The sequence below is a fragment of the Amblyraja radiata genome, chromosome 2 (genome assembly GCF_010909765.2).
Source record: "Amblyraja radiata isolate CabotCenter1 chromosome 2, sAmbRad1.1.pri, whole genome shotgun sequence".
Taxonomy (NCBI): Eukaryota; Metazoa; Chordata; class Chondrichthyes; order Rajiformes; family Rajidae; genus Amblyraja; species Amblyraja radiata.
In genome coordinates, this window is record NC_045957.1 from 45037186 (window position 1) to 45054041 (window position 16856).

General features: G+C 41.2%; 1 protein-coding gene across 3 annotated transcripts in view; it reads left to right on the forward strand.

Moving 5' to 3' along the window:
• The window catches only part of thsd7a (thrombospondin type 1 domain containing 7A), a 371495-nt gene that overhangs the window by 225225 nt on the left and 129414 nt on the right, over positions 1-16856 (forward strand). For all 3 annotated transcript variants that reach the window (XM_033045698.1, XM_033045715.1, XM_033045709.1), the window contains exons 5-6: positions 7197-7352; positions 8373-8576. In XM_033045698.1, the coding sequence (XP_032901589.1) occupies positions 7197-7352; positions 8373-8576 (360 nt within the window). The remainder of the gene's footprint in view (positions 1-7196; positions 7353-8372; positions 8577-16856) is intronic.

Genomic DNA, 16856 nt, shown 5'->3' on the forward strand with positions numbered 1-16856 from the left:
GAATAGAGATCTGAATAGAGATCAGTGCGGGATGGAGAGGAGGGGTCTCAGGATAAGGGGGTGGAGGGGGGCATACAGGAGAGAGAGAGAGGGGGGGCGAGGTGGGGAGGAAGGAAGATCACCGCTCCTCGGTCAACATCGCCCCGCTGCCTTGGCCGTCCCTGTTCATCGCCAAGTGCCACCGTCAAAGGGGAAGCGGTTGGGATCTCGTCGCCACCGCCTCCCCTCCTCCGCCAGCCGACAGCAAGGTGGAGGGCCGAGCGGTGCAGCTCAAAGATCCTATAGCTATAGGACCGTTGGTGCAGCTGCTTCAGACAGCGGAAGGAGGCCTCTCCCTCTCTCCCTCCTCCCGGCCTCGGCGTGCGAGAGGGTTTGTTTTGAAAGCGGTTATCGCCATTAGCGGATTTGCAAGCAGCAGCCGCTATCAGGACGGGCAGGGTGCGGGAGGAGGTAGTGGAGCCGCTGTTGCGGTCACTGCTGCTGCTGTGCGGGGCACGCCATTCGCTCCGACCTTTCGTCACCCCGCACCTAGTATCTTTGTCCTGCACTACAGCCGTCGCCAACACGAAACGTTCAGAGATGCTGCCTGACCCATTGAGTTACTCCAGTTTTTTGTGTCTATCTTCGGTATAAACCAGTATCTGCAGTGTCGTCGTCGTCGTCTTCTCCTTCTCCTTCTCCTTCTCCTTCTCCTTCTCCTTCTCCTTCTCCTTCTCCTTCTCCTTCTCCTTCTCCTCCTCCTTCTCCTTCTCCTTCTTCTTCTTATCCTCCTCCTCCTCCTAAAGTTGTTGGACAACTTGTTCTATTTGATCTTCCGTTTGTGATCTGCAGTGCCAAGCCGGGCAAAATGACTTGGCGTTTAGGTTGCCCGGCGGCACTTTTGGTGGTCATTGGCACCCGGGCAACCGCTAATTTCGAGCCCTGCTGTTTCTATTGAGAGTTACCTCATCTCTCCGCATTCACCTGCTTAGGGTTTACTTCTTGTTTCATTTGTGTTAGAAACAAAGATTGAAAATTGCATATTTTCCCCAAAATTTCTATCAGCAAGGCAGAGTGTTAATGTTAAGGTAGGTTTTAATGTTGTCATCCCATGCACAAATGATTCCATCCATGCCAAAGTGAATCACCCCTGTACATGCTCATATTAATTTTCCATTGGACATGACTTCTACCAGAAGTGGGTGATATTGTATTGCAACATGTGCAAAACTGTGGCACTGCTAGTAGGGTCACCCCCAGAGACCTAGCTACAGCATCCTGACCTTGGGTCCTGTCTGTTAGGTGTTTCCACATTTTCTGTAACTGCACAGGCTTCCTCTGGATGTTCTGACATCCTTCCACATCCAAAGATGTGTGAATTAACTGCTGTGTGCAGGTGAATGGCAGAATTTTGCTAAGGGTGATAAGAATGCGGGCAATTTAAGAAAATGTAGGATTACTGTAAATGGTAGTTGATAGTCAATGTGGTGTCAGCAGGCTGAATGTTCTGTTCCAAGCTGTATTGTTCCATGATATATATGTTTTTAAAGAGACAACTCTTACAATACAACTTGAGCACGGGCAAGATTTTCTGCTTCGATAGTTCAGACTGTTAAAGTTCATTTATAAATAAAAAAGCCCTCCTGGGTTTTTAAAATTTTATTAAAGGATGCTCCATTGCCCCTTGCCACCAATTTATAAATGGCTTGGATGTCACATCACATTCTGCTGCTGGCAGGCATAGTTAATTCTATGAACAATACACTGTCCTTTAAATTATCCTGAGTAAAGAGACTCACGCAAACCACAGGCATCAATGTAATATTTCTGTTATTTTATTAAAGGTTAATTATGTCTGTTAAAATCGTGACCATGAAACTGAATACATATATGCACTGGATAGGTTTTCTAATCACGAACCAAGATAATTTCAGAGCTATTGGTTCTTGGTTTTACAGAATAAAACCAAATAAATTGCTTGCACTGAATAATTTCCCTCACTTTCAGACTTCACATTGTTCAATAGCAAATGCTGTTTGGAAAAGGCTTTATATCTCTATCCAGGAATTTACATAGTATTGATTACGTTATTTCAGAGATTCTGTCAGAAGCAGTGGAAACCTGGTATTGCACCACTTCTGTCAATCACTTTGGAATGCATAATCTATAGCATATTTATTTTTGAAGGTTCCAAAGATGGCAGATTTTTTTTTGTAAACATTATTTTAAAACAGTTGTGTTATTTCGAGGTTGTGAATCAAAAAAAAAGTCCAGATGCTGATAATCTGCCTGATATGTTAAAAATTATTGAACCTGCAGAAAATGCTAGAAAAACTCAGCAGATCAGGCAGCATCTGTGGAAAGAGAAACAGTTAAGATTTCAGAGTGAAGATGCTATAATAGATTTCTATGCTACACATTTCTGTGTTACATAGATTGAGCAATTGTACTCCATTGCCCTCTCTATTGCAACATAAGATTCTTTAGTCAGAGGGTGGTGAATTTGTGCAATTCTTTGCCACAGAAGGCTGGTGAGGTAAAGTCAATGGATATATTTAAAGCGTAGATAGATAGATTCTTGATTAATATGAGGGTATCAGAGGTTATGGGAAGATGGCAGGAGAATGGTGTTAGGAGAGATAGATCAGCCATGATTGAATGGCATAGACTAGATAGGCTGAATGGCCTAATTCTACTCCTATCGCTTATGTTCTTATGAAGATTTGTAGGTATTGGAGTTGTAAATATGGGTGTTGCAGTTTTTTCATGACACTTCCTGGACCTTTAGTCTGAAGAATCTTATCCATTGGGATATAGTTGATATTCTAGAACCTATCACGGCTTGGCTCCTGGAGCACCCACTGGCATATATTAATTTATTGAGAACCTGCAGTGCCATTTAGGATTAATCACACGTTGGAATAGATCAAATTGACTGAGCATTATGTAAAATAGGTGATAATGAATCATCAACTATTTTGTGTTTTTTCTGACTGTTTCCATTGAAGTCAGAATATTTGCTTTCTTTTTTGTAACACTGTTACACAAAGTTAAATGCTCCCCATCTGTTCCTAAATCACATTTATTAAATTATTTTAAACAGTTCAAAGTGATGCAGATTTCCTCACATTATACGAGTATTGCTCTGTCTTCTCTTCTATGTTTCTTCCCTCCTCCCTCCCTACTTCACCATCTGTGGAGAATCAAGACACAGCAGGTGCTGGGACCTGGTAGAAAATAAAGGTGGGTCTCAGTGGGTCAGCCTGTATCTGTGGAAGCAAAGTCACAGTCGCCATTTTGGGTCGAGAGCTGAGATCTGCCCACAGATGCTGCCTGACCCATTGATTTTGTCCAGCAGTTTGTTCTATTGCTCCTTGCAACTTCTCTGAAATCCCTTGTGCTCTCTTAACACTGTTTTGCATTCTGCTTCTTTTCCACTTCGAATTCACCTGAACATTTTCATTGATTCTCCAATTCTTTTTCTTGCCTGAAAACCATGGAGGTCTTTACTTATGTTTTCTCTCCTCAATTCACAGTGATTCTCATCTGCATTTATCTTTGATAAATTTGTCACATAAATAATACAGTAACAATACAGTAAAATTCAGAATTCCTTCCTCTTCTTTCGTGTCCATCTTCCATGTTTCAAATGTTGACATCGCTGTCATCGTCCATCCTGAAAAGAACGCAAGTTTCTGGCGACAATCAGTGGGAGCCATCACTTTTGGCAATAGATGATGGTGGTAGCAGAATTAGCTTGGGATACTTCCAGTTTCCAGCCCCGCGATGTGGGCGTTTCTGCTATAGGGCCTCTGAATTCATGCAAGCTTGGATCTACGGTGCCAGGCCTTGCAAATTTGCATACTTTTGGATATTACTCCTATTATTACTCCCGCAGGTTTTTAATTAATCATTTTTTTTAATGTTACACAGTAACATAACAGGTTTTCCTGTGAATGTGGTAAGTTAAAAAAGGACAGGAAACAGGACGCCGGTGAGTATGAAGGCAGCACAGTAAACAAGTTTAAAGGAAGCAGGGATAATGGGATATTCGTAAGTTTAAAAAGAGCTTGGAAATGGGACTCCAGTAAGTTTAGAAAGAGTGTGAAAAATGTCACCGGGTGACCAACATGTGCAGCCATCAGGATTTCCGAATAATAAGATGATGAATTATTAGAATTTGCTATCTTATTTGCATCATTAGATTGTGAATTATTATGTATTTTTGTTGTGCAGTACTTGAGTAATTTGAGGTGTGTGGAGGCTAAAGAGCACATTATTAACTTTTGTCATGTGGTACCCAAACCATTGGGGCTTTTATTAACTAGTTAATGTCGATTGAGTATTATGGTTAAATAAGATCACCAACTAGTTAATGTTGAATAGTATGATTAATATCTATCTATATACTTTTAAAACTCTGTGTGTGTGTGTGTTTGTTTGCGGGTGTCAGATTTGGCCTTCGATTCCTTGGTCCTCCAAAACCACACGCAAAAACCCCAAGATTTTTTCCATTTAGCTAGCGATTTAGCTTTTACATTCACTAATCAACTCCTCATTACATTTAGACATTTTTCTGTACACATTTTTTAATAAAATCCTTCCTTGACGTCGTACGCAGCGCCTTGATGTCGTACGCAGCGTCTTGACGGCGTACGCCTAGCTCGTGGCATTGCGCGATGACGTCAGGCCGCCCCACCCTTGCAACCGCGCGTTGCGGGAACAGACCCAACGGGTCTGCACTTGGTCTAGTATGTGTGTGTGTGTGTGTGTGTGTGTGTGTGTGTGTGTGTGTGTGTGTGTGTGTGCGTGTGTGTTTGGGTGGTGTGGGTATGTATATATTACAGTACAAATGTTTTCTCTAACTATGTACATGATGCCATTAATTCCTATGTTACCTTTCTACCCTGGCATATTGCAGGTCCCTGTTGTCCCAATGGGGTTGATTTTACAATATCAGTTTTTTTGTAGCTTCAGCAATGGTTCCATCAGATCAGCACACTTGGCCAAGGAAATCTTGCAATAGTGTAACATTTACATAAGTATCTTAGGCCATGAGTCTATAGAACGTCTCTGCTACATTATGGTTGTGGAGGCAACATTATCAATAATTTAAGACCAATTCAGCATTCCTTAAATGTACATCATTACATTTAAGGATTATATTTATTTAATGCAAGGTATCTACTCATTTGGAAGTTGCTCGTAGGTAACAGTGCATGCAATGCCTTGGCCAATTACTTTTGTGATATTCAGTGCACGGTAAAACATCCTACCTTGACTTTGGTATTGGCAACAATATTTTACTCTCTTAGATCTTCATGTTTCCTGCAGCAAAATTTCAAACACTGATAATATGAATGTACCATTCATGCTTAACTCTATTTACAACCAGGGTGAGTTGCCAACACCTGTAATCGACAAAAAAAAGCTGGATCTGTTCCCGGAGGTTTGTGTTGCTCGACATGACATTCTGTTTCCCCAAAGAAGATTGTTTTTAATCTTTGATTGCAATTGGAGTTCCTCTGTCAATAACCAATGTAATTTACCCATTCAAGTTGAATTTCATTATATTAATACAGATTTTAAGCTTTTCAAGGCCTCAAAACATCTTTAGGAAGTCTTGCACTTAATGCTTTCACATCCATTGCTGAAGTGCTTCACATCTTTGGTATATAGTCATTATTATAATGTTTTTTTGCAAATTTTAGCTCGTTAAAGAACACCGGGTGGCGCCGTCAGCGATGGCAGCCTCGCCAACGGTCTGTCTTTTTTGTTATTTTTAGTGTGTTTTAAAAGTATGTGTTAATGTTCCGTTTGTTTTATGTGGGGGGTGGGGAAGGGGGTCGGGGGAAACTTTTTTTCAATCTTTTACCTTGCCGGAGATGCAATTGTTTTCCGGATTGTTACTCCGGTCGCTCCATGGCCTAACATCATGGAGCCTGCGGCCTTGCTCGAGACTGACTTCGAGCCCCACCGCGGAGCCGTGGACTTACCATCGGAGCCTGTGATCCCTTGTCTCGGATCAACGCACCAACCACGGCCTGCGGATTTCACCATCGAGCAGCTTGCAGTCTCGGCTGGAGACTGTTGTTGGGAAGCTCCAAAGTCGCAAAAGATTCGACCAGCCCTGACCCGAGGTCCGATTGCCCGGAGGGAGCTGAGATCCCCCCGATGCGGGAGCTTGATCACCCCGATGCGGAGGGCCCAACCGCCGGCTACGGGAGCCAAGATTGTCCCTTCAACAGAAGGCTCGAGGCCCCCGACTACAGGAGGACAAAGAAGGGAAGAGATTGAACTTTTTTTTATCGCTTTCCACCACGGTGAGTAATGTGGAGGTGTCACTGTGGTGGTTTTTTATGTTAAAATGTATTTTGTGTGTCTTATTGCTTTTTATTGGTATGCCTGTATGCCAAATCAAATTCCTCATATGTTGCAAAACATACTTGGCTAATAAAGTATGATTATGATTATGTTTATAGTATGTTTTAAGCCTTGTTGAGGATTTTCATACCTATAAAGAGGGGAATCATACAGTGAATTCTATGGAGAGGTGGAGAGAAAAAGTAGTGGAAGATCATCCAAAAGCCTCTTTCTCTCCTGTCACCACATGCCACTTATCCTGAGCATTGTTGAAAGGATATTAAGAAGCATCCCCCTCCACCTTCAGGAAACCTGAGACATTTTTTTATATGCAAGGATGTGGAGAATGTTTGCAATTGTTGACTGTGTTGAGGAATAACTAAAACTTAATGAAAGCAAAATGATCAGATAGATGAACATTATAATTATTGCACTGATGCAAATGACCATTGAACAGTACAGCACAAGAGCATGTCCTTCAGCCCACAATGTCTGTGCTGAACATGATGACAAGATCAATTCTTCACTGCCTGCACATAATCCACATCCCTCTATTCCCTGCATATCCATATGCCTATCCAAGAGCATCATCAATGCCAAAGTCTTCTTTATTAGATTTTTAGCAGTGAACTATAGTGGTCATAGGTAATTACTTTAATGGGAATTTTTGCAAATCAATCGTTCCAAAAGCAAATAAACAGTTCCACTCACAAGATCAAGTTACTACTCACCATTCAAAGTACACTTAAAGAAAATTTTTTGTTGTTGATAAATTCAGGTTATTAAAAGAGCCATTTTACTTGTTATATCTAATGTAAAAATTAACATACATTTCATTTTATTTATATTGCCAGCTTCAAAACCTGTTGATAACAAGATGTGCACTGGACCCACACCAAGCACCACACAAATGTGTCAAATAATCTGCCCCATTGAATGTGAAGTATCACCTTGGACTGCTTGGGGCCCATGTACCTATGAAAGCTGTCAGGATCCACAAGGAAAAAAAGGCAAGTTGAATCTATAATTTTAACAAAAGGCAAAAAAAAAACTGCTGGAGGTACTCAGTGGATTGGGCAGCATTAGGTGGGGACAAAGGGCTAGTTGGTGCTTCAGGTCGTAACCCTGCATCACAGCAGATGCAGGGTATCGACTCAAAATGTTGAATATCCTTTTGCCTTCACTGATGTCATCTGATCTGTTGCATTCCCCCTGTGATTGTTTTTTTTGGTCTAGATTCCAGCCTCATGTGTCTCAATTGCTACAAGCATTTCAGGCATTGTTTGTAAGAATTTTAATTGCATATTGGGGAATATAAAGGTTGGATATGAAACAGTAGTTTTCAAATATATATTTAGGGCTTTTTCTGTATTGTTATTCTCTTTACTATTTTTTTCAATTTCATGGTAGATCTCATTTGGTAAATTCATGCACATTTATAAATTAAAAATGTCCAATCAGCTGGTACACGGAGGAAATCTCCTCCTATTTTGGAACCTGCATTGTAAACATTTTCTGAGGTAGGAGTAATAGAAGAGTTAAATTACAAATAAAGTAAGTATTCTATTCAGAAAAAGACACAAAGTTCTGAAGTAATTCAGCAGGCCAGTCAACATTTCTGGAGCACATTAACAGGTGATGTTTTGGGTTGGTACCTGTCTTCAAACTTGTTGTTTCCAGGTTGTTTTTAAAGAACACTATCTTTGTGTTAATTTTAACATAATGCAATTGAATGCATTGATGAAATTCTAATAAAAGCAAATCTACCCAGGCAACATTTAGGTTAATCAGTGCAGATGTTTTGAGTTTAAATTACTGACTAAAACTAAGTAAACCCGTTCATTTGAAAATATTCCCCTTTATGAGGCTGTTGAATTACTGATCCTGTTGAAGGCTTTCCTTGGGCATTGAGTTTAAAAGAAAATGTACACAAGCCATTGCTTAGACTAGATATATATTAGTCTCTTTCTCATGACTGCTTTACATTTTGTGAACAGAAAAGTGAAATGTAAATTTATGCCTTCTTATAGGATTTAAATTGCGGAAACGACAAATTACCAATGAGCCCACTGGTGGGATTGGGAACTGTCCACACTTACATGAAGCTATCCTTTGTGATGACCCATCCTGTTATAGCTGGCAGATTGTGAAATTGGGTGAATGCTTACCTGACAATGGCAGTGAATGTGGACCAGGAATCCAAACGCCAGAAGTTCAATGTGTCAACAGCATCAGTAAGTCTGTTTCACCTATTTTATAAATGAACCTCCAAAGTTGTGTTTTCACTTGATTGATGAAGCACGACTTTTTCATCTACCAGGAAGATTACATGGTGGACTGAGCTTCTCCTTTATAGCTGCCTCTGCTGTTGCATGGGAATGTCTTAATTCTCTGACTGAAATCTCCTTCGGCTTCTGTCACTGTTTCTGTAAATTATTTACATAGATTAATATTTAAAATCGATAATAGTTGGCACCTGCATGATGTGTTTTTGTTTTTGATGTGTACATACAGCATCTGATTTCACTCTCTGTGTATTTACACTTTACTTTAGATTGGTTGCTGGGAACTGTGTTAATTGTGGCTGTGGGAGTTGTATCCAAATGATTCCCATACTGATGGGATAAATGCATCTTGTCAGGTGGTATTAAGCATGCTGTGTGACTGAAGTTAGGGTTCCCTCCATTCTGCCTCAAAGAATAACTGGAAAAAACAGTCAAACTGCTACAACAATGACAGTAAACTGGTAACCTCATGCAGAGTAGATATATAATCAGTTTAGAGATGCAGTACATAAACAGGTCCCACCGTGTCTTCGATAACCGGCAATTCATGCACACTAACACTGTCCTACACACACTGGGAACAATTTATAATTTTTACCAAGCCAATCAACTTACAAACCTGTACATGTTTGGAGTGTGGGAGGAAACTATAGCTTCTGAAGAAAACCCCCACGGGTCATGGGGAGAATATACAAACTTCATACAGACAGCACCTATAGTCAGGATCGAACCCAGGTCTTTGGCGCTGTAAAGGGCCTGTCCCACTTGGCGATTTTTTCGGCGGCTGCCGGCATAATTGACTGACATATCAGGTCACCGTAAAAGTCACGGTGTGATGCGGCGTGACGCGACGGTGACGTATTGACACTCGGTGTTTCCTCAAATATCGCAACATTTTTTTTGTCGCCGCTGGATTTTGAAATGTTCAAAATCTTTTGGCGACCCTGATAGAGTCTGAAGAAGGGTTTCGGCCCGAAACGTTGCCTATTTCCTTCGCTCCATAGATGCTGCTGCACCTGCTGAGTTTCTCCAGCATTTTTGTGTACCAGCGACCCTGATACGTCAGTCAATGACGCCGGCAGTCGGCAAAAAAATTGCCAAGTGGGACAGGTCCTTAAGGCTAGAGCGCTACGCCATTAGCTGTGCCAATGTACCGCCCTAATTATTGGTGTAGAAAATTGAACAGTGTTACAATGTATATTGGAGGTATCCATCTGAGGTTGGGGCTGAGGCATGTCATTGGGTTTAAAACTGTGACTTTTAGGCATAACTCTTGAGTCACAAGTGTCTCTATGACATGCAGCTTATAGCCCTTCAAGACATCTAATTTGTTAGAACATGCCATTTTATTAAACTAGATCACAGAGAGTATAGAATGACTCCCACTTGCATGCTGCTAACTTTAGGGTGATAAAAATAATTAGTATTCTTTGAACTGTCATCTGCATTCCTCTTGGGGACATTAGTATCTCCTGCTACGGGCATAAAAATTAACATGGCAAAAGTAATGAGAAAATAGAAGTATGAAGACAAATGCAGTTCTTTTACAGAAGGCTGGGCACTATATCTGCTTAATATATAACACTTTAAATTTCGACCTAACTCCCTAAATTCTCGATACAGAACCTCATCTCAATTCCTAACTGTTGTTAGTAACAATATGGACCATAGTCTTTGGTTGCTCACTCTCCCCTTTCAGAATGTCCTGCACCCACATTGTGATATCCTTGACCCTGACACCAGAGAAGCACCATACCATCCTGGAGACTCACTCATGACCACAGAACTACCCACCTGTGCCCCTGGCTATTTGTCTACTTTTCACCTCCAGCTTTTGTCACTATCACCATCCATCTCTCGACCCGAAACGTCACCTATTCATTCGCTCCATAGATGCTGCCTCATCCGCTGAGTTTCTCCAGCATTTTTGTCTACCTCCAATAACAAGTTACCTTTGTCTTACTTACTATGCTTTACCACAATCATGACTCTCTTTTCCAGCTTTCTCCCCACTACTCCATCAGTCTGAAGAAGAGTCCCAACCTGAAATTACATGTCTATTCCCTCCACAGATGCTGCTTGGCTGCCATGTTCCTCCAGCACTTGAGCTGTTTTCAGATCAAGATTTCAGCATCTGCTATCTCTTGCGTCCCTGTCACTACTGTTCACCTAGGCTTTGATGTACCCTGCCGTAAGGCAGAGTCAGCTGTTGATGTCACTGATGCCACAGAAGGTAGTTGAGGCCAGTTCATTGGCTATATTTAAGAGGGAGTTAGATGTGGCCCTTGTGGCTAAAGGGATCAGGGGGTATGGAGAGAAGGCAGGTACAGGATACTGAGTTGGATGATCAGCCATGATCATATTGAATGGCGGTGCAGGCTCGAAGGGCCGAATGGCCTACTCCTGCACCTATTTTCTATGTTTCTATGTGGCTACTTGCTACTGTTGTAGCTTTTTCCTTATCGCTCACCGTATCAGATATACATGTCAGAGAGGGGAATAGCCACTCCTGATCTTCCTGCTTGCTCCTCCTGGCAGCTACCAGTGTATCTGGCTAAACCCGTGGTGTCACCACCTCCCTTAAACTTCAGTCTATGACACCTTCTGCCTCCCGTTTGATCCTCAGAGAGCCCAATAACCTGCTAACCTCAAGCTAAAAGTGTAGCGTGTAGATACAGAATTTATAGGGAAATATTTGTAGTTACTAATGCAACTGTGCCTTACTTCCGATGCAGCTGGAAGTGATTGGATAACCTTATGAGCATTCTTCAGCCCTGAAGTTCCTGGTAGCTCTAGATTATTTTTACAGCTTTCCAACACTAGTCCATTGTGAGAGCACAAAGTTGGCGAAGTTCACAATGACATATGGTTGGAAATGTGCTTAAACATAAAAACACAATAAGTTAGAGTATGAGAAAGCAATCAAGCTTGTTCTGCCATTAAAGCAACAATGGCTGAATCAATCTTGACCTGAGCACAACTTTGTTTATTCTCTTCCCATAACTTTTGACTTCCTGGTGATTTATCCTAAGCCAGGTTAGAACAAACACAGGAAGTTCTTGTCCATTGATTTCTATTTTTTAGTTAATTTACATATTTTGAATATTTTAACTATTCTCAACAATTTCAATTCAAACATTCAAAGTCTTGAATAGATTTGACAGCTGGCCAAGTTAGGATGCATTGTATTAAAGCCTTTTCAGTCTTTATGCAAGTTCCCTTTCGTCCATCACATAATGGCTTTCAATTGATGTAAGACCCTGTTGCCATGCAAGATCTATTCTTTGACTTTGGCTTCTCACACTGCTTCCCACTGGAGAAACCATACAAGGTTATTGAGACCTTTCTCTATAGATCACTGAATAAAACACATAACCTATTAATGTATAATGTACAAAAAAACCCTGAATTTTGCTTTACTTTTTGCCATTTCACGAAGAAATGCAATATGATTGAGCATTAAAATTAGATTAATACATTATTGAATAGTTATTCATCTCTCATTGATTTTAGGCTTGGCTCAGTGTTAATTTCAAAACTCTGGCTAAGAAGCTATTGGTTTAATTCCAACTGCAACAATCTGCACTCGCAGATAATATACACTCGCATTTCAGTGCAACTTTGAGCAACTGTTGAACTACTGAGTGCTTATTGAGTCATTCTAGCATTTTCAGATACTGCACTCTCCAGCACTAGCATCCCTCAGTTTGATTGTTTCTAATATTGGCTTGTTGCACCATATAGAAGCAGAACAGATTCACAGCAGGAGAACCACCACGGAACAGCAATATCTGCATTGATAGAAACATAGAAACAGAGAAAATACTAAGTGGGACCTGTTGGGTCCCAGCATCACACGGGAGGGCTGGTCCCCAATGCAATATTCCACCTCTCTACCAATTCCAATATTGGTGCCCAGTGGTGGGGGTACGGGAGGGGGGGGTTTCTGGAGCACTAGTATGGGTGTTGTGGGCTGAAGGGACTGATTTCCAGAGGGCTAGTATGGACATTATGGGCCAAATAGATTATTGGGCTGGCGGCTCAGTCACTCAAGCCTGTTGTGCTGGCAGCTCACTCACGGCTGGTGGGCTGGCAGTTGACTCACGGCTATTCCTTGAAATTCCATTTCAAGCAGGGTGCAAGGCCACCAAATTCAAGTGCAGTTTCTTACCACTTCAAGCAGGGTGCAAGGCCACCAAATTCAAGTGCAGTTTCATACCATTTCAAGCAGGGTGCAAGGCCACAAAAGACAGCGAGTCGTGACCTCTCCCTCCTCCATCTTGCAGAGACTGAGCCACACCCTCACTTCTGGGTTTTATAGTCCTCCCCCCCCCCCACCATCAGAAGGGGCATGGCCTTCATGGCGTGATTGACAGGAGAGAGAATCTCAACATTTTTTAAACACTAATAACTCTTATATTTTTAATCGATGGGAAAAATCCTCAGCACCTGATGAGCGGAGGGGGACTCTGAGTAATTTGGCCAAAAATCACAGCTGAACGTGGTAGCGTTTCTTTTTCTAAAATCAATATCAAGCGCAAACAGGAAGTGGTCAAGATTAGACTTTTAATTATATAGAAAGCAAGGCAACTTTAATTAGGCAAGGCAACTTTAATTAGACACCACAGCTTTAGCATTTCCAAACCGAAGGCAACACAGCTTTAGCATTTCCAATCCAAGGGCAACACAGCTTTAGCATTTCCAAACCAAAGGCAACACAGCTTTAGCATTTCCAAACCAAAGGCAACAGAGCTTTAGCATTTCCAAACCAAAAGCAACACAGCTTTAGCATTTCCAAACCAAAGGCAACACAGCTTTAGCATTTCCAAACGAAAGGCAACACAGCTTTAGCATTTCCAAACTATATTTTCAAACCACATTAAGGGCACTGACAGGTCAGTAAAACCACTCACAGTTTAGTAGACATGTGTTCAGTGTTATTCACAGCTCAGACTGAGAGTCGTGACCCTCTCACTCCCCCATCTGGCAGAGACTGACTGAGGCACTCAACATTTCCAGGTTTAATAGTCCCTCCGGAAGGGGCGTGGCCTTCAGGAGAGAGAATACCAACATTTTTCAAACACTAATAACTCTTTTATTTTTCATCGATGGGAAAAATCCTCTTGTCCTGCGCAGTGGAGGGGGACTTTGAGTAAGATGGCCAAAAATCACAGCCGTATGTGGCAGCGTGTTTTCTAAAATCAATAGACGGAACAACAGGAAGTAGTCAAGATCAGACTTTTAGTAATATAGATGTGCAGGAGTAGGCCATTCGGCCCTTTGAGCCAGCACCACCATTCAATATGATCATGACTGATCATCCAGAATCAGTACCCTGTTCCTGCTTTCTCCCCATATCCCTTGATTCCGTTAGCCCTAAGAGCTAAATCTAACTCTCTCTACTAGGTCATCCGACTAGTCCTACTAGGTCATTTTTGCAGCAGGAGCGGTAATCCCTGGAGGAAAGTGAAAGACTTAATTTGGCCCCGACCAAAGTCTAAAAAAAAACATGTTTAAAGAAAAGCCATGAATCCACAACAAATGAAGAGAGGGAACCACTTTTGCATCACAAGACTTTGCTTTTGGTCATTATTGCCTTTATTCAGATTGTACTGGGAACTTGTCATTGCAAGAGAAGAATATTGTGTCAGGAAGCCAAGTCGGGGCTGTAAACTGACTTTGCTTCTGCTGGAAATTGTAAATTAAATAATATGCTGATTGCTGCTGGGGTTATTAAAATTAAAATCCAAATGTTGATTGGAATGATTTAATGTATCTTCAGGTAAACAATAATGATATCTTACAGAGTTTTGGTGCCAAATCTTATGGTTCACCTTAACAAAGTGATCTGTTAGAACTTTGAAATAATGATAATGGATTCTCGTCTGAAAATGTTTGATCTTGACAATGCCAAGGAAAGGAAAGTTGATCTGACTTCCAACAGACAAGTTGCAAGAAAACAAAAAGAATGCCAGAAATACTCAGGCAGATTTTGCGGAGAGAAAAACAGTGTAAGCCTCGCAGGTCAATGACCAGAGAGGCTTATACTGTTCTGGTGGCTCCAAGAATGTAGGGAAGAATTTAAATTGGAAATCATGTGGAATAAGTCGGATCCTGACTATGTTTTTGTTAGAGCAGTGATGCAAATAATTTAAAAACAATTCTATTCAGCCCAGCAGCAAGTCAGCAATGCATTTAAATTTTGGGGAAAAAACAACCAGCAATTGTTTTTCTGAAGCTGAGAAAACTTTCACACATTCACAGTTTATTTTTAGTCAAAAGGGTTGGCTGAGTATATATTTACATGATTAAGGCTATTTACTGTTTTCTTGTAAAACTGGGTGGATGGAGGGTTGCTGTTGAAAGGTTGCTACCTTAGTAAGTACATAAATCATAGCTTCAATAAAGCTTTAGTGAAAGTGAGTAAAAAAACAAAAGACTGCTCCTACGCAATTTTGTTCCATGGTTTGCAAGTTTCCAATAAGCAATAACAGTCTGGAATAATGGATTTAATGTAAGCATGTAGGGAATTCGATTGAATAGAGAACAGTATGCCCAGATTTGTTTCATTAAAATGAACGATTGTGAAGATAGAACTGCAATGTTTGTGGGCTAAATCAAGCAGATTCACATTGGGACTATTTATACAAAGTGGCATGATGATTATTTGCACAGTTTTAATATCTAAGTAAACAAATCATGTCAACCAGCAACATGGTAACCAACTGGTAAATTTAATGAAAAACACTGGAAAAAATTGTAGAAAGAAATTGACTGAGGATCATAATTTATTGTAGGCAGTTCAAATTTTTAATTATAGTGGATTTCCGCACAGTAAATGCATAAAATCTGATATAATTTGCTTTTTTCCAGGAAACACATATTTACATATGCAACAGGGAAACACTCAAATGAAGTCACATCAAATAAATTTGCATCTTGGACATTAACTGTAAGGTGAACCAAGAAATGCTATTTAATGCTATTAAATTCCACTTTCCGCTGACTGGTTATCACGCATCAAAAGCTTTTCATTGTAACTCGGTACACGTGACAATAAACTAAACAAAACTAAAATAATTCCTCGGTACTTGTACTCAAATCCCTTTATGGTCTTCACCTTTCCTATTCTATCCATCTCTTCCAGCCTTGCATCCCCTGAGTACTTACTTCAGGTACTATTTTATTTCTTTAGCTTTACCATTGAAAGCAGCTCCTTGTTGAGTGCAGCCAAGGTGATCGAGAGCACTTGGCAACATTTGAATTTGAATTTGAATTTGATTCCTTTATTGTCATTCAGACCTTTCGGTCTGAACGAAATTTCGTTGCCTGCAGTCATACACAATAATAATAAATAACAAAACATACAATAAACACAAATTAACATCCACCACAGTGAGTTCACCAAGCACCTCCTCACTGTGATGGTCTTAGTCTCTGTCTCTTCCCTCCTCGTTTTCCCTCTGCGCTGAGGCGATCCAGGCCGAAGATCCAGGCATAAAAGCCAAGCATTCCAATCTAACCATGATCCCACTAGTGATCTAAACAACTGGATTTAAATGCTCAAAATATTCAAGGGCTGAACCGTCACGTGCAGAAGTGGAAAGGAAAAAAAATCCTCATTTTACACCATCACTCATGGTTATAATCTGTTCCAAGCAGTACATATCTAAAAGTAGAGCAAAATTGTGGACTACTGTCCGCTTGGAAATTGGTTAAAGTTTTAATTCCTTAAGATCATCAGAATCAGAATCAGAATCAGAATCACATTTATTCGCCAAGTACGTTTTGCAATATACAAGGAATTTCATTGGCCAGGTCAGTCATACAATTAAAAGCAACAGATCACTCAAAAAAACACATTTTAGCATGAACATCCATTCACAGTGACTCCTACACATTCCTCATTGTGATAAAGTTCAAGTCTCTTCCTTTTGTTCTTCGTCGTGGGCCTCGAGCCCCCGTTGACGGGATGATCTTGACTCCCCTAGCCGGTGGAGTTCGGGCCCTCCGCGTCGGGGCGATCAAGCTCCCGCATCGGAGGGATGTCAGCTCCCCCGCGCCAGGCGATCGAACCGTGCGTCGGGGCTGGTCGAGCTTTCCGTGACGTTGGAGCTCCCGACTAGCCTCACCCGAGACTGCGAGCCCTTGATGGTGATTCTGCGGTGGGAGCGACCCCAGGCAAGGGATCAGCTCCGATGTTAAGTCCGCGCCCCGCGGTGGGGCTTA